The 18,722-nt window shown below is 43.3% G+C and overlaps 1 protein-coding gene across 3 annotated transcripts in view; it reads left to right on the top strand.

Annotated features, from left to right (window-relative positions):
- PAQR3 (progestin and adipoQ receptor family member 3) overlaps window positions 1-18,722 on the top strand; it is a 44,312-nt gene that overhangs the window by 17,197 nt on the left and 8,393 nt on the right. Inside the window, exons 4-8 of one of the 3 annotated variants that reach the window (XM_040417922.1) lie at window positions 3,790-3,945; window positions 5,812-6,009; window positions 6,097-6,187; window positions 7,642-7,785; window positions 10,125-10,807. In XM_040417922.1, coding sequence (XP_040273856.1) covers window positions 3,790-3,945; window positions 5,812-6,009; window positions 6,097-6,187; window positions 7,642-7,784 — 588 coding nt within the window. In that variant the 3' untranslated portion in view covers window position 7,785; window positions 10,125-10,807. Of the gene's footprint in view, window positions 1-3,789; window positions 3,946-5,811; window positions 6,010-6,096; window positions 6,188-7,641; window positions 7,795-10,124; window positions 10,808-18,722 lie in introns of those variants that run through there. The other 2 variants (XM_040417923.1, XM_040417925.1) reach the window with 2 other exon arrangements.

The raw sequence follows: 18,722 nt of genomic DNA, 5'->3' as shown, positions 1-18,722 counted from the left end.
TGTGTATGAATGCCACAGGAATGAAGAACAGCACATTACTGCTGTAGATCCAGCAGGGACTAGCGCCGGCATTTAAATGTGAGTAAGATGTTGTTGTTTTTTACATTTTTACAAAGCACTCTCTGCTCCCCACCAAATTTGTAACAAATCTTGACGATCCCCCTTTAATCAACTGATTACCACAAATTTAGAGTCAGTGTCTAGTAGGGATCGACCGATATTGATTTTTTAGGGCCGATACCGATAATTTGTCAACTTTCAGGCCGATATTCTGGGTATTTTTATTTTTGAGGAAAAAATTTTTTTTCCTACACAAATCTGCTGAAAATTAATGTTTATTGTTAACGTGTATTATTATTTTATTTTTTTTGAAAATCTTTTTCATTTATACTTAATATTTTTGTGTTTTTTTTTTTTTTAATAACTTTTAGCCCCCTTAGGGACTAGAACCCTTGTCCTATTCACCCTGATAGATCTCTATCAGGGTGAATAGGATCTCACACTGTCCCTGCTGCTCTGTGCTTTGTGCACACAGCAGCAAGGGAGCTGAACACGGCAGCCAGGGCTTCAATAGCGTCCTGGCTGCCATGGTAACCGATCGGAGCCCCAGGCTTACACTGCTGGGGCTCCGATCGGAGGAGGAGGGGAGAGGGGATCCACCAATGATTAATACTGGGGGGGGGGGGGGCACACTGCGCCACCAATGTTTTTACTATTGGGATGGGGGTGGGGGGCGCACTGCGCCACCAATGATTAATACTAGGGGGCTTGGGGGGGCGCACTGCGCCACCAATGAACATAAGTCTCTCATTCATATACAGGAGGCGGGAGCTGGCTGCAGAGTCACATAGCCGGCTCCCGACCCCTATGAACGGTAGCTGCGATCCGCGGCACCTAAGGGGTTAACTACCGCGGACCGCAGCTGCCGTTCATAGAGGTCGGGAGCCGGCTATGTGATTCTGCAGCCAGCTCCCGCCTCCTGTATATGAATTAATGAAAGACTCATCTTCATTGGTGGAGCGGTGGCCACAGCCCCTCCCCTCCTCTTGTCTCCTCTCCTGCTATTGGCGGCAGCGGCAGCAGCATCACAGGGGGAGGAGACACTGCTTCCTTCTCCCCTGTGCTGCGGAGGGAACACAGAACGCGCTGAGAGCAGCGCGTTCTGTGTTCCCAATACGTTATCGGTATATCGGCAAAATAGATGCCGATACCGATAACGTTCAAAGTCCTCAATATCGGCCGATAATATCGGTAAAACCGATAATCGGTCGATCCCTAGTGTCTAGTAATGGTTGGCTACACGATGTGCCCTGACCTCATGATTGGCTGAGTCTTGATGTGTAGTCTCTCCCTGTCTTTCTGGTTGGCTGATTCCTAATGTGTAGTCTCTCCCTGTGTTTCTGTTGGCTGAGTCTTGATGTGTAGGCATTCCCCGTCTTTCTGGTTGGCTGAGTCTTGACGTGAAGGCACTCCCGGTCTCTCTGGTTGGCTGAGTCCCGATGTGTAGTCTCTCCCTGTCTTTATGGTTGGCTGAGTCCCAATATGTAGTCTTTCGCTATCTTTCTAGTTGGCTGAGTCTTGACGTGAAGGCACTCCCCGTCTTTCTGGTTGGCTGAGTCTTGACGTGTAGGCACTCCCCGTCTTTCTGGTTGGCTGAGTCTTGACGTGTAGGCACTCCCCGTCTTTCTGGTTGGCTGAGTCTTGACGTGTAGGCACTCCCCGTCTTTCTGGTTGGCTGAGTCTTGACGTGTAGGCACTCCCCGCCTTTCTGGTTTGCTGAGTCTTGACGTGTAGGCACTCCCCGTCTTTCTGGTTGGCTGAGTCTTGACGTGTAGGCACTCCCCGTCTTTCTGGTTGGCTGAGTCTTGACGTGTAGGCACTCCCCGTCTTTCTGGTTGGCTGAGTCTTGACGTGTAGGCATACCCGTCTTTCTGGTTGGCTGAGTCTCCGTGTAGTCCCTCCCTTTCCTTTGGATTGGCAGTGGCTGAAAGAGTGCAGCAGTGTAGACTCACTTCATAGTGTTCTTGTGGGGGTAGACCACAAGCTATAGCAGCTCCCCAAAGTTTAGCATGGTATTTGTTAGGCCTGCACGATATATCGCCAAAGCAATCGTATCGCGATAATCGACTATGGCGATTTGGCCGACCCAAAAATGCTGCGATTACCTACAATGATGCACGGTCAGCGGGTGTATCAACAGAGGGAGAAGGGTCTGGGGGCCGGCATCTGGATTAGGAATGACAGCGGGGACCAGTGCAGTCCCTGTATTCTAATGCACCGGCCCCGCTCACTGTTGTATAATCTTATCTAACCTGTAGGCATTGTTAAAATATAATAATCATGTGTAATCCAGCTGTATTACTTACAACAAGTTCCGTAGGAGGGCGGGCGGCGCGTCACTCACTACGTCATGCACCTACTTCGCCCACTTCATGAATGGAGCAGGCGGCGCGGGCGCGTGACGTAGTGAGTGATGAGCCGCCCGCCCGCCCTCCTGGCCTGCCTCCTCCCTCCTCTCTGCTACGGAACTTGTAAGTAATACAGCTGGATTACACATGATTATTATATTTTAACAATGCCTACAGGTTAGATAAGATTATACAACAGTGAGCGGGGCCGGTGCATTAGAATACAGGGACTGCACCGGTCCCCGCTGTCATTCCTAATCCAGATGCTGGCCCCCAGCCCCTGTATTGGGGGTCATTCACACTGCAGGGACACTGTTATGGGGGGGATCTGTGGGTGGCACATAGCATAAGATGCTATATATGTGTCATCCACAGATCCCCCCCCCCCCCCCCCCCCCCCGGGCAGTGTTATCCACAGATGCCCCCATCACAGTGCCATCCACAGATGCCTCCATCACAGTGCCATCCACAGATGCCCTCATCACAGTGCCATCCACAGATCCCCCATAACAGTGCCATCCACAGATCCCCCATAACAGTGCCATCCACAGATCCCCTTCCATAACAGTGCCATCCACAGATCCCCTTCCATAACAGTGCCATCCACAGATCCCCCTCCATAACAGTGCCATCCACAGATCCCCCTCCATAACAGTGCCATCCACAGATCCCCCTCCATAACAGTGCCATCCACAGATCCCCCTCCATAACAGTGCCATCCACAGATCCCCCTCCATAACAGTGCCATCCACAGATCCCCCTCCATAACAGTGCCATCCACAGATCCCCCTCCATAACAGTGCCATCCACAGATCCCCCTCCATAACAGTGCCATCCACAGATCTCCCTCCATAACAGTGCCATCCACAGATCCCCCTCCATAACAGTGCCATCCACAGATCCCCCTCCATAACAGTGCCATCCACAGATCCCCCTCCATAACAGTGCCACCCACAGATCCCCCTCCATAACAGTGCCATCCACAGATCCCCCTCCATAACAGTGCCATCCACAGATCCCCCTCCATAACAGTGCCATCCACAGATCCCCCTCCATAACAGTGCCATCCACAGATCCCCCTCCATAACAGTGCCATCCACAGATCCCCCTCCATAACAGTGCCATCCACAGATCCCCCTCCATAACAGTGCCATCCACAGATCCCCCTCCATAACAGTGCCATCCACAGCAAATAGACCTCTAGCACAATTCCCTTAAAATATTGCATGGCATATCGTTAACGCAATTTTTAGGCCCTAATCGCAATCGCACAAAATTCCCATATCCTGCAGCCCTAGTATTTGTGGTTTTGATTTGTTGTATGTGATGAATCTATTATTCTATTGACTTTAAGAATGAAATGTACATCTTTATTTTGCAGGTGTGCATGTTATGCTCGGTGGGATATCACCTCTTTTGTTGTCATCGCTCAGAGAAAACCAGTCGGCGATGGATGGCGCTGGATTACGCTGGCATTTCTATCGGCATCTTGGGTTGCTATGTCTCTGGGGTGTTTTATGCTTTTTACTGTAACAATGTAAGTAATCATTCATTCTGCATTTTCATACTTGATCAGTGCAGGAAGCCATTCATTTCCTGGCTGAAATCAATGAAGCCATCACATTGCTTTCCAGTGCCTCAGGCAAGGTTTTATTTTGTATTCTCCAGACCTTGAGTCTTATTTATCCTGCTAATGAGCACTGTTGGGAGCTGCAGTCCACATAATTTTCATGAGTGAATTTCCATATTAAAAATAACGAGTGAAGGGACATTTGAACTCGTGCCTTCTGTGCGTCCTGTTTGAACACGCTTTGCCAACTGTATCTGCAGCGCAAGAGCTTACACAGCAGTACTTCAAAAAGAGCCTTTTATGGCAGGGAGGCAAATGCCAACGGAGTCATTGGGGGTTCATTAAATATATATTCTGTAATTGGGGAATTGAGTGGGTCAGTGGATAGTGAACGGATTATGTACGAGATGCGCACGGCTTACATAATCCGTACACTAGTCTCCTGCAGAAGTTGGGGAACAACTTATTGTTTGGTGAAACCATTTCTTTCTACAGCAGATTACAAATCTTCTATTTTTGCCTTTCTACTAATTTTTACTTACATTATAATAAATAGAGGGGATACTCAGATTATATTCTTAATAGTGAATTACAGTAAATCAGCCCGGTTTTACTGTTTTCTTAGTATCGCAAGCAGCATCTTCTTGTTTTATCAGCACCTACAGAGATTTTTGGGTGTCAGTTTGGAGTCAGCAATAGTAAAGCCTTGTTTGCAGTGTATCCTTACTCATAGCAATGTCACGTGCTGAACTCTAGTAAGTGGCATGTTTACCCCCAAACATTTGTATACAAAAATATGAAGGGGCGTGTCCTCTTAACTAGCTGGCAGTGCCAATGGAAGCCTGAGTGTAGCAGTGGCAGTCATCAAATTCCCGACTTGTGGAAGTGCCTCTGCTCAAAGCTTGAATGTGTGGACATGGACCAGGATGCAACTAAGGGTCCATTCACACGTCCGTTTGTGTTTTGCGGATCCACAAAACACGGACACCGGCAATGTGCGTTCCGCATTTTGCGGACCGCACATCACCGGCACTCTCATAGAAAATGTGTTTTTTTTGTCCGTAATTGCGGACAAGAATAGGACATGTTCTATTTTTTTGCGGATCCGCAAATGTGGATAGCACATTCCGGCCCCTTTGAAAATGAATGGGTCCTCACCTGTTCCGCAAAATTGCGGAACGGATGCAGACCCATTTTGTGGACGCGTGAATGGACCCTAACAGTCACAATGTACGGATGTGCGTTTTTGAGTGATATTGGAGTAAACCTGTGGAGAAACGGCTGCGTCACCCAATGTTTGGCTATAAAGCAAAAAACAGTAAAAGTAAAACATGGTAGTTTTAACTGTTACTATTTTGACTGTGTAAAACTGATATTTTCAGTAATGCACTGCAGTGCTGCTGTATTGCAGAGTATTATTGCAGTAAAGTACTGACAGGCAACCTATGGGCAAATACATATGATAGGTGGCATAGGTTGGTGATGGCACTGATGTGCCACAGTATCTCCTTACCAGTTTTCCCCTGTACAGCGGCACTCCTGGCTTCATTTGAATGGAGCCGTCTTGCAGGGCCCTGCACAGTCTGTGGCTGAGAAAGCCCTCATGCATGGAAAATTTACAACCCATCAGAAATTGATGCCATACCCTGGTGACGCACATTTTAGGGAAACTAAACCCGTGAACATGCAACCTACAGTGCATTGCTTCAAATAGAAAAAGTGACCTCATCATTTTCTTTACACTGAGGGATGCACTGGGGTGAACTTGGTCCGGTCAGCAGTACTTATATTGTATTATGATGATCATACATTTTTGTTTTGTTTTTTTTGCAGTACTGGCGCCAGGTATATCTGATCACAGTGTTGGCTATGATCTTGGCGGTCTTCTTTGCTCAGATTCATCCTAGCTACCTCACACAACAGTGGCACAGACTGCGTTCCGTCATATTTTGCTCTGTAACTGGTTATGGAATTATTCCTACTGTCCACTGGATTTGGATCAATGGCGGTATCGGGGCTTCTATAGTCCAGGTAGGTACTTCTTACCAAGTAGCTCCTGTATTTTAAGTCAGTGACACTGAGCAGATCATATTTACTCTTGTATTTCTTCTTTTCCAGGAGTTTGCTCCTCGGGTCATTGTCATGTATTTCATTGCAGCCTCCGCATTTATGTTTTATGTTTCTAAAGTTCCAGAGAGATATTTTCCAGGTAACAAGCAATATAACATATTACAGATCATATTTTTTTTTTGTAACTTGTGCTACTTTTTGGGCTTCTAATGTTGCTTCTTTGTTGCTCCCAAATGCCCTCAACAGTTTATTTTAATTGCTGGTCAGATTACGTTTAACCCCTTTCTGACCTTGAGATTTTCCGTTTTTTTTGTCGTTTTCATTTCTGCCTTCCCAGAGCCATCTTTTGTTTTTCTTCTGTTCACATAGCTTGTTATGACAGCTTGTTTTTTGCGGGGCAAGTTTTCTAATGGCGCAATTTAATATTGCATATAATGTGGTTGGAAAAATTCCAAATGGAGTGTAATTGGAATACCACAATACCCAATTTATATCGTTTTTCTTTGTGTTTTAATCCTGAAAAAAACTCTCCCCCCCCAATAACTTTTTTTTGTGGTTTATTTCTCCTGCAGTGTAGAAATTACATTATAGTCAGGTAATTACCAGTACTCACTTGAGAGTCCAAGGCTCCCTTGTCACTTGCTTACAAGGGTTTTCATTATTTTAACATTAGCTAGTGTATAAGGCAATATTAAAAATTAATTGATAAGTATGTAAAGAGGGAACTCTGCAATAACTCCATAAAATAATAGAAGTTCTATGAATTTAAAATCTGGTTTGATTTTTTTTGTCTGAAGATGGCCTTAGAGCCGTGGTGGCGAACCATTTAGAGGCTGTGCCCAAACTGCAACCCAAAACCCACTTATTTATCGCAAAGTTCCAACACGCCATATTTAACCTGAATACCAATATAGTATATCTTCCATGTACTTTATTATTTTGCTATAATAGCCTGCCTACATTCAGTGCGCTGCCTGTGCCATTCATATTGCACCCTGCGCTGATGAATGGCAGGAGAAGTCTAAGGCATATTGGTACACCATAGACTTTTTTTCCAGGGAGTGGGTGTCCACAGAGAGGGCCCTGAGTGCCGCCTCTGGCACCCGTGCCATAGGTTCGACACCACTGCCTTAGGCTACATGCACACGACCGTTGTGTGTTTTGCGATCCGCAAATCGTGGATCCGAAAAACACAGATGGTGTCGGACAAGAATAGGACATGTTATGTTATATTTTTTTTGCGGGGCCACGGAACAAAGAAACGGATGCGGAATGGGTCCGCATCCGAGCCACAGTTTTGGTGGCTCGGATGCGGACCCATTCCGCATCCGTTGCTTTGTTCTGTGGTCCCGCAAAAAAAATATAACATAACATGTCCTATTCTTGTCCGACACCATCTGTGTTTTTCGGATCCGCGAACGGCCATGTGCATGAGGACTTAGTGTAACTAACACATACTACAAGTACACAGTACTGCATCCAATATTTATCATCCTTGTATTTAAATTTTTTTGTGATTAATATGGTGTCCTTGATGCTGTATTAAATTGTAAAGCTTCTGAGTTTCATGCAACACCTTTTTATTTTTTACAGGGCAGCTAAACTACCTTGGTTCCAGCCATCAACTGTGGCATATTCTTGCAGTGGTAATGTTGTATTGGTGGCACCAGTCTACAGTTTACATCATGCAGTACAGACACAGCCAACCGTGCCCTACACATATGGATCATTCGTGAGGTGGGGGAGGTCAGTGAAGTTATGCCAACAGTAGGCTGCTTCTTTTGAATAATAGCATGTGAAGGTATAGACACTAGTGTTGAGCGAACTTGTGTTTCAAGTTCAATGTACATAGTTCGGGTTATCTAAGAATTCCGTTATGGATTCCGTTACCAGGGACCATAACTTATGGTCCTTGGTAGCGGAATCCATAAAGGAAATCTTAGATAACCCGAACTTTGTACGTCTAACTTGAAACACTAATAGACACCCCTCCCCTTTTCATGTTAAAGCGTACCTGAGTGTTCAAGTTTGCGTAATGGCTGTGCTTATTTGTACAATCATAACTGTGAATGAACAGTTGTTTGGGCTTCCTTAATGTTTTTTTTTTTTTTAAAGCCATATTCGCTGTTTCAGCTGCACAGCTAGGTGCATGTCACTCAGAAACAGGGGGTGTCTCCCTTCTGCCAGCATTGTACTGCTGTGACATCCTTTCCCTTACTTCCCACTATGTTATTTATCCCTCCTTACCCGTTATGTGAGCTCTGGATCTGAAAACTAACACTTATAGAAAGGCCTCTTTCAGATGAGTCTATGTGCAATACGTATATAGTCCGGATTTATGCTACCAGAATCCGCTGCTCACATGGGTGTATCATTTCCGTCAGTATTTGAAATCCGCAGCATTTCTGAGTTTTGTGAGGATTTGTTTCCAAATGCGCACATTACAGTCTTTGCACTGTATAAATAATGAAGGAAGGAAGAAATATGCATGTAAATCCTGATGGTATATCATCAGGATCCTGAGCCAGAATACTGACTGATTTCAATACACTTGTCTGAAAGCGGCCAAAGGCAGGAAGCTCCTGTGATGTTCAGAAGCAGTTGTCAGCTAGCTCTGACACGCCCCCACTTCCTCTCAGCCGTCTTTTGTGTCTCTGTTACTAGGGACGGATCTTGCCTGATAATAGGCAGTAGACTGCAACTTAGGTGGAAGTGAGACCCCTAGTGGGCATGACAGCTTTTTTTTCAGGTGGATGCAGGCAGATTTTTTAAATGAAGTGATTTATAAATTTGCTAGTTACACCATTCTCTATTAAATGAAATGAAATTGTGTGAAAGTACAGTGACCCTTTAAATTATGTGCTGCCACGTCCTGCTACATAAACACCAAGTGGATAGGTGCTAAATATTGGACTTGATTCAGTATTACCAACCTGAAATGCCAAAGTGTGAAATCAAGATTTTTTTTCTAAACATCTGAAGCCTTGTAAAGGTTTGTGAACGTGTGCTTAGTCATAGCTGGAGAAGTATGACTAGTTCTTTATGGTCCTGCTCATTATTGCCATATAGGCATTAGTGATCCTTGCACTCTTTGCTATATGGTCCAGAATTAATCAAGGTGCAGAATAGCATGACGACAAAGAATATCCACCTACATGTCATTTTACCTATTGTGTCCCAATAGATATATTGCAGCAGTGTTAAATGCACATTCTGAAAATGGTACGCAAATAGTTAGGCCGCCTGCAAATGGGTCAACGCACAAAAGATCCGTAATAATTTCTGTGCAGATTTATGTGCATTTCTGCAGCATATCCGCACCAAATTCAGCAATGTTTAACAGCGGTTTTTGGTGAGGATTAGGTGCAGTTTTGCCGCAGATCTCACTCTACCATTGACAAGGGTGAAATCCAGCTAAAACCGCAAACATAATTGAAATGCTGCAGATTTGGAGATCTGCATGGCAGCTCAATTTCTGCACAGAAAAAAAATCTGCAAAGTGTACATGAGATTTGTGCTACACTTAGCTGGTACTGTACTACGCTGCTGCTTTTCTGCAACAGAATCTGCATGGAAAAACCGCATGTATTCCACAATGTGTGCAGGTGGCTTTAAAGGGTTTTGCCCATTTCTCACTTTGGTGGAATATTGCTGTCTCTAGAACGAGGCCCTCAAAGTGAAAGAGGGTGCACTGCGCAATCGCGGCCACCCTCCATTCACTTCTATGGGAGTGCCAAAAATAGCTGAGTGCCAGCTCTGCTATTCCCTGAACTCCCATAAAGGTGAATGGAGAGGTGGCCGTGCTTGCTGACCACTTGCTTCTATGCGAGGTCCGCAAATATCAAATCTGACTCGCTTGCCTCTTTTTGAATCCCCCATAGAAGTGAATGGAGAGCTCACTGCGCTCGCCTTCCCATTGGGGGACCCATTCTAGAGATTGGTGCAGTTCGCAAAGGTAGAACCCCCACCAGTCAGACTTTGGTGGCATATCCAAGTGATATGCCACCAAAGAGGGAGATGGGCCAACCCCTTAAACTCCTTATACTCCACTAATAAATCTGGTTTGTTTCCTCCAGAATCTTCTATTCTTGTCGTTTGAGCACTCGCTGATGAAGAAATCTTAAACATGGGTGCTGGCTCTTTTGTTTTACTTCTGCCAAACCCATGAGGCATTCATTCAGAGTACCAGAGGTTTGCTGCTGGAATGGGATTTTAAGGTGACACTGCACTGAGGACACAGATACAATGCTAGATAAAGTAGTAGTAACTCGAGAAGACACTGAGCATGGAACTGCAATGATGGATCTGGTCCTCACTTGACATATGGAAAGAACAAATCAGATTTTAAATGATAATAATCTTATGGCTTTGGGCAAGCAATAGTCTAAATCATTCCATATCTATGCCCAAAAGAGTGTTTATCATTATGGTGACGTGAAACATTTCAAGCATCCATCTGACAGTGTCTACAGGCCTGTGTATACGTGCATGTACACAAAAACATACCGGGTGCCAAATAGCCATGTAAAGGTTTATTCCCTTTCATGCCATGTCATACTGAATGCCGTAGTGCGGAAATATTACTAGTCATTCAGAGTTCGATGTCTACGTCAAGCCAGAAAATCATGGACTTTTATACAACGGAGTGAATGTTAATTATTGGATGTCCTGCTAATTTATTAACCTAATTTAAACCAAATCAACTGAAGTATTTAAAAAAATACATAACTTACAATAAAGGATTGTTTTTGTACTGAAAGAATGGATCAAGTACTGTATGTACTGTAGACTAGTTCCCGCACTTTGGGCTCATTTGCACAAAAAATTTGTAACTTCTTGCATTTTTACACCATTTTTACAAGTGTTTAAAGTAAACAACCATGTGATGTCTGATAAATTTGGCGCAGTGTACTCCAGTGCAGTCTGACTTACTTTCATTATAAATCCCCCCCATGGTGTTTATTACAGAAAAAAGCTAGTGGGTAAGTCAAAGGGCTTTCCATTTGTGCTTCCCGAAATTTACCGTTTTTTTTAATACATACTTTTCTAAATTAATAAGAACTTTTACAGTGCTGCAGCGTTTGTTGGTGCTATATCAGCAGATGGAGATGAAAGCTGTGACAAGAAAAACTGACTGCATCACCTGACATAAAGCGACACTCAATAATTACATATAGAATAGTGGTTATAACTCATTTATTAAACTTATACAATCAAATTCCATTGTGGTGACAAAGCTCCACAAGACACTGTTTTGTGAAGATACGACATGATCAGCTAATTTATAGGTGCCCCAGGACAATTACTGTAAGTGACTATGGGTTTGACTTTTCAATTAGGCTACATCCACACTTGCACTAAAGTGTGAACAACCCGCCGGAGTTCTCTGGATCCAACCTAGTCAAGATATAGCCGTTCACCGCCAGAGCCCATAGATTACAATGGGAACCGACGGGGATATGGCTGTATACCGTGACTCGGCTGGACAAAAACTGTTGCATGCAGCAATTCTTGTCTGGACGGATCCTGGCATTTATGACTGAGACGGATTCCCTTTGGATTCCATTATAATCTATGGGGTTCAGTGGGCACAAGGCACTATCCAGCTATGCCAGAACTCTGGCAGGCTGTTCCTCTGCTGGAACAGCCTGCAGGATTGCTTTAGCGCTAGTGTGAAACTAGCCTTAAAGGGATCTTCCCAATCAATAACACTATGTTCACTTCTAGGGGACTGCCAAGTACAGTCCAATAGAGGTAAATGGATCTGTGATCATACATACACACCACACCTCCATTCTCATAGGGACGTATGAAAATCCCAGCAGTTGGACCACTGGCGATCAGACATTTATTTCTTATAATGTGGAGTTGTCTCCACCAATCACCTTTCAAACTGAAGCCTACTCATTGAGCTGATACAGTCCAGCTGTTGAAACCCTTGGTGATCAGTGATGTTGCAAGGGAAGATGTGGGTGGCCACAAATGTAGGAGTACATGGCACCGCTCCTTTAAAGCAGTTTTACGCTCTGGCTAAAGCCTCATGCAGACGTCCGTGAGATACCGGACTGGCATTGCAGGAGTGCACAGCGTCATAGCAACCAATGACGCCGTGCGCTCCTGCAGTGCCAGTCCGGTATCTCACGGACCGTGGTCCACAGACGTCTGCATGAGGCTTAATAGAGGAGAGTAGCCCCCCAGGAAGTCTAAATGATCTAATTGGATGTAATGATAGATGATGCCCAGTTGGTACAACACCTTTAATGCCAGCATGATAACTGCTATCATAAAAGAGGTATGATTATTTTTAGATATTATAGCTTTGCTTCAAAATATAACTGATTAGATCTTAGTTCATAGCAACAATCCATAGCCACTGTTTACAGGATGTATGCAAGTTACTGAACAAAACAGGAGCAGTGTAAAACAGTGAGTAACATAAAAAGATTGCAAAGTGGTCAACCCTTTAATAATTTAGTGCATCTTTGGCTGCCCTTTCACAACAAATTGAAATCTAGATTTGCACTATATTTTGCACTGGTTTGTGTAAGTGATGGCAAATCTCTTGGTGGCTCCAGTCCTTCCTGCCAAACCCTGTCCACTTTTCTCTCTGCTTCTAATAAGTGAGAATGAGAGCTTTGAAAAGTCACAAATGTGCTATGTGCCATAATTTGGAACTCTTCTACGTCAGAAAGTGTACTCCAAAATGATTCCAGTGATTAAAAACTACAAATTTTCCTCATAAAGGTATGTTGACGGGGGTCATTATGATTGCAGCGTATATTTAAAAAAAATATTCCCTAAAAACTTTTACACAATAAAACATTTTTATTGTAATGTTTTTAAAATAATTGTATGACACATGGTAAACTGTAAATACAAATATTGGCAGAATAGTTTTTTTTTATATATCACCCCAAGAAATAATATTAATAGTAGTTATTCAGTACAAAATACATACAAAATATGGCTAGTATCATGGAAAAATTAAAAAAGTTAAAGGGGTTCTCTGAGAATGATGAGTTTTTAGAAAGTGCCCAGAGCCTGCTTCTCCAAAAAGAAGATTCATACTTACATACGTGGACAAAATTCTTGGTACCCTTCCGTTAAAGGGTTTCTATCACTTGGTATGACATAATTAGCTCTCAGACACTAGCGATCCGCTAGTGTCTGCTCTGGCCAACCATCCTACTATAATCACTTGTGGGGCAGCGGTTTTGCTAAAAAACTAACTTTTATAAATATGCTAATGAGCCTCTAGGTGCTATGTGGGCGTCATTAGCACCTAGAGGCTCCGTCTACCTTCATACACAGCCGCCGCCCAGCGCGTCCCTCCAGCCCGCCCATGTCCTCCTCCGTGTGACGCAGAGGACGAGTTCTCGCGCATGCGCCGTGCGCGGCTGTATTCGGCGCATTTGAGATCTCAGCTCGGAGCGGTCAGACATTCAATGCGCATGCGCGGCTGTATTCGGCGCATGCGCATTGAATGTCTGACCGCTCCGAGCTGAGATCTCAAATGCGCCGAATACAGCCACGCACGGCGCATGAGCGAGAACTCGTCCGCTGCGTCACACGGAGGAGGACATGGGCGGGCTGGAGGGACGCGCTGGGCGGCGGCTGTGTATGAAGGTAGACGGAGCCTCTAGGTGCTAATGACGCCCACATAGCACCTAGAGGCTCATTAGCATATTTATAAAAGTTAGTTTTTTAGCAAAACCGCTGCCCCACAAGTGATTATATTAGGATGGTTGGCCAGAGCAGACACTAGCAGATCGCTAGTGTCTGACAGCTAATTATGTCATACCAAGTGATAGAAACCCTTTAAAGAAAGAAAAAAACACAATGGTCACTGAAATAATTTGAAACTGACAAAAGTAATAATAAATAAAATAAAAAATACTGAAAATCAGCTAATGAAAATCAGACATTGCTTTTGAAATGTGGTTCAACAGAATAATTTGAAACTGGGCTGGAGAAAAATGATGGTACCCTTAACCCTTTGGCTACCGGAGGTTTTTTTCGTTTTCATTTTTCTTCCCTATTTTCCACGAGCTATAACTTTTTTATATTTCCAGTCACATAGCTGTATGAGGGTTTATTTTTTGCGGGACAAGTTGTACTTTCTAATGCCACCATTAATTATGGCATAAAATGTAGTAAGTGGGAAGCGGGAAGAAAATTCCAAATAAGGTGGAATTGGAAAAAAAACGCAATCCCTCCACCGTTTTACGTGTTTTGTTTATGGCAAAACTGACCTATGCCCTTCATTCTCTGGGTCAGTATGATTACAACGATACCCCATATGTATAGGTTTTATATGTGTAAATAGTGTAAAAATAAATGTGAACTTTGAGGAAAAACATTTTTTTTACATCACCATCTTCTGACCACCATAAGTTTTTCATACTTATGTCTACTGAGCTGTTTAGGGGCTCATTTTTTGCGGGACAATTCATAGTTTTTATTGATATCATTTTGGAGTGTGCATGACTTTTGGATCACATTTTATTACATTTTTTTGGGTAAGAAAAGCAATGCAAATCTGCCATTTTGACCCATTTTTCCATTTCGCCATATTGAATTTTTTATTTTATTTTAATATTATGGGCTTTTTTCAGTTGCGGTTTTATTATACGGAAAGGGGGTGATCTAAACTTTTATATTAACTTTTTTTTTAAATGTATCATTTTAAAGCTCATAAATAACCTTTTATAAATGATTTATTTTATTTTATTTTGACCTATAATGGATAAAAAAAAAATACATTTTCTTTGCATTTTGCGCATTTCTTATGTTGGCCTTCCATCTGGTGGCCAAAATAAGAATTGCAGCATTAATGCTGCTCATGAGCAAACTGCTCCAGGTGTCTCAGGTTTGAAGGGTGCCTTCTCCAGACTGCATGTTTCAGCTCCTTCCACTGATGTTCCACAGGATTTAGATCAGGGCTCATAGAAGGCCACTTCAGAATAGTCCAATTCTTTGCTCTCAGCCATTCTTGGAGGTTTTAGCTGTGTTTTGGGTCCTTATCCTGTTGAACCACAATTCAAAAGCAATATATAATTTTCATTAACAGATTTTCAGTACATTTTTATTTATTATTACTTTTGCCAGTTTCAAGTTATTTCAGCGACCATTGTGGGTTTTTCTTTAACGAAGACTGCCAACGATTTTGTCAACATGTGTACCTGCTCCCCTCTGCTTCGATCCTCTTCACTGCCTCTGATATGTCCATGTTCCGGTCCTGGAGTGGTTATATCTGGCACTGCTTGAGCATGATCACATGCTTCGCTGCAGCCAGTGACCTGCTGCTTCTTGCCACATCACCGCTGAAGCCAGACATTGTCTGCAGCGGAGCATGTGATGATTCCCATGCAGCACAGGATGTCAACATTGCGGGGACCAGAAAGTGGACATCGCGGAAAACAGGTAAATACAAATCTTCTATTTAGAGAGGCAGTCCTTTTATGGCTCTCAGACTGCAGTAATGACAAAGCTATAACTGGTGGAACACCTTAGTTGTGTGCATTTTCTTTCATTTTTGCCTTGCAAACTTGAGACTCTTTCAGAAGTGTCATGAGTCTGCTGGTGATTATCTGATATCAATTCCAACAGGTATTAACTTGCATACATGCCATTTATACTAAACCACTGTTGCAGTAATGAATTGGGGGGAGGGGGTTCTTTTTGCATGACGGTATTATTACCAATTCTGTGTACATATTTGTTGCAATTGACAGGAAAAAATATGTTTTTATTTATTAAATTTTTTATATTTTTTGCTACTGTGATGTTTCGCTTCTTTAGCAACAAATATAAGGACAGACTAGAGACTCTGAATATAGGTGTGTGAACAAGCCCTATTATGATGTCATGCTGACAGTACAGGATTGATACATGCATTCAATTATTAAAGGAAATGTGTGCGCAGTTTTGACCATGCTAAACTGCCTCCAGTGCTAGGTAGGGGCTGGAGAGAGCAGGTCAAACATACATTCTGACAATTTTTAAGAAGAAGTAGCACTTGCATGAGCACTGTGAGTCCTTCAAATAACTGATCAGCTGGGTGCAGGGAGTCGGAACCCCATCAATCTGGTATTGATGACCTAGCCTGAGGATAATAGTCAGTATTAGGGCTCATGCATACAGCGGGTCCACAATACACCGGCCGTGTGCACACCACATCACGGATGTGGACCCATTCGTTTGAATGGGTCCGCAATCGGGGAGATGCGGTGCGGAACAGAGGCACGTATCGGAGTGCTTCTGTGGGTTTTCTGTCCGTGCCTCCGCACCGCAAAAAAGTAGTTTTTTGCGGTGCGGATTGTGCACCCCCTTTAGGTAAATGGGTCCGCGATCTGCATTGCGGACTGCAATTTGCGGTCTGCAGCATGGGCCAGGCCAGCACAAGCCAATGAAGCACCACCTCCTGGTTAATTGGAGGATCAGTGTTTTGCAGAATAATACTTCATATTCACACTTACTGATAATAGAAGCTCCCCCCCAGTTTCTACTAAGTGCTGTCAGCAGTTCAAGGCTACACGCACACAACCGCACCATGTTTTCCGGTCTGCAGTTTGTGGAACAGAATGCGCCGCCCATTTTAGAAATGCCTATTCTTGTCCGCAAAACGGACAAGAATAGGACATGTTATATATTTTTTTTTTTTTTTTGCAGGGCCAAGGAATGGAGCAACAGATGCGGACAGCACATGGAGTGTTGTCTGCATCTTTTGCTGCCCCATTAAAGTGAATGCATCCAAGCCACGAAAAATGTGGTCTCAAACGGTCGTGTGCATTTGGCCGAAACATTGATGTGTCATCAGAAAATATCCTATTGTTGAAATCATGTTTAATATTTAGCATATATTTTTAAAGAATTTTTTATGTTATTTTTACATTTTTCATGATAATATCTATATTTAAACAAAAAACATGAAATCCTACAGATTTCAAACTGGGCACTAAGCCTAATAATAGGCACCAGTGGCGTCTGTACAGATCACTTTTCTGCAATTGTATATCACCTCTGTGTACAGATAAGACAGGCCCCACCATTCACAATAGGTGATTGTCAGATCTTATCTATTATTTCCTTGTACAATGTCCTCTGCACAGGTCACAGAGCGTGCCTAGAAAAGTCTCAACTCAATGATGTCGCCTCCTGACCATTGTGTCTATAAAACATGGGGCTGCTGTAAAGGAATTTCTTAATGCTCTGTAAATGCTGTTAAGAACAGTTCAGGCAAGATGGCCAACCCCATAATAATGTTCAGTAAATAGAATAAAATTTAAAAAATCTACAATCAGATAAGAAAAAAAGGATGTGTGTTGCTATCTGGTTTTTACTGGCAGATAAAAATGTTGGTGACACATTTCCTTTAAAACACTGAACAGAAATTGCACCATAAATATCTGTCGCAGCAGCTTTGTTGCAACCCCATTAATGTCTGTGGCTGCACTGCTACACAGCAATCCTTGGTCATGTCCCCCACTGTACAGTTACAGGCTGTAAAGGCAGCCGAAGTCTAAGGCTACTTTCACACCTGCGTTCGGTGCGGATCCGTCTTGTATCTGCACAGACGTATCTGCACCGATAATGCAAACGCTTGTATCCGTTCAGAACGGATCAGTTTGCATTATTCTTTCAAAAGAAAAGTCTAAGTCAAAACGGATCCGTCCTGACTTACATTGAAAGTCAATCGGGGACGGATCCGATTTCAATTGCACCATATTGTGTCAGTGAAAACGGATCTGTCCCCATTGACTTACATTGTAAGTCAGGACAGATCCATTTGGCTCCGCATCGTCAGGCAGACACCAAAACGCTGCAAGCTGCGTTTTGGTGTCCGCCTTCAGAGCGGAATGGAGGTGGAACGGAGCTAAACTGATGCATTCTGAACGGATCCTTATCCATTCAGAATGCATTGGGGCTGAACAGATCCGTTTTGGGCCACTTGTGAGAGCCCTGAAATGGATCTCACAAGCAAACCCAGAAACGCCAGTGTGAAAGTAGCCTAATATGTATAGGGAGCTCTTGACTCTGAATCAAATATGTATGTTTAAGGGGGAGTTGGGAGAGGGAGTTTTTGGCTGACAGCTGTTGAATCTTTATGGCTAGCATTAGAAATGTGTCCAAAGCAGGAGACTCTTTGCTGTGCACTGTCTGCAGTAGGACAATACGATTGTGTAAACCCTCCCCACTCATCAGTCAGTCTCCAGTCAAGATGGAACAGATCAGCAGGAGATGAACTCCCTTTTGTTCACTGCGGGATATCTGCAAGAATATTTGTTTCAAGATAATGTATATAATGCTGCAGATTGACAAAACAGCGAGGGAAACAATATTCCCTGTTTACATGTATTATTCATTTCTAGGTTTAGTGTTCCTTTAACATGAAAACCCTCAGAGTGGAGTGAATAATTTTGTAGGCAATGTATATACTGGTAGGTGTGTATATACAGTACAGACCAAAAGTTTGGACACACCTTCTCATTCAAAGAGTTTTCTTTATTTTCATGACTATGAAAATTGTAGATTCACACTGAAGGCATCAAAACTATGAATTAACACGTTTGTTATGTATATGATTCCACATAAGTGTGAAACAACTGAAAATATGTCATATTCTAGGTTCTTCAAAGTAGCCACCTTTTGCTTTGATTACTGCTTTGCACACT

Source organism: Bufo bufo, chromosome 2, assembly GCF_905171765.1.
Source record: "Bufo bufo chromosome 2, aBufBuf1.1, whole genome shotgun sequence".
Lineage (NCBI taxonomy): Eukaryota > Metazoa > Chordata > Amphibia > Anura > Bufonidae > Bufo > Bufo bufo.
This window is presented reverse-complemented; position numbering and strand designations above follow the sequence as displayed.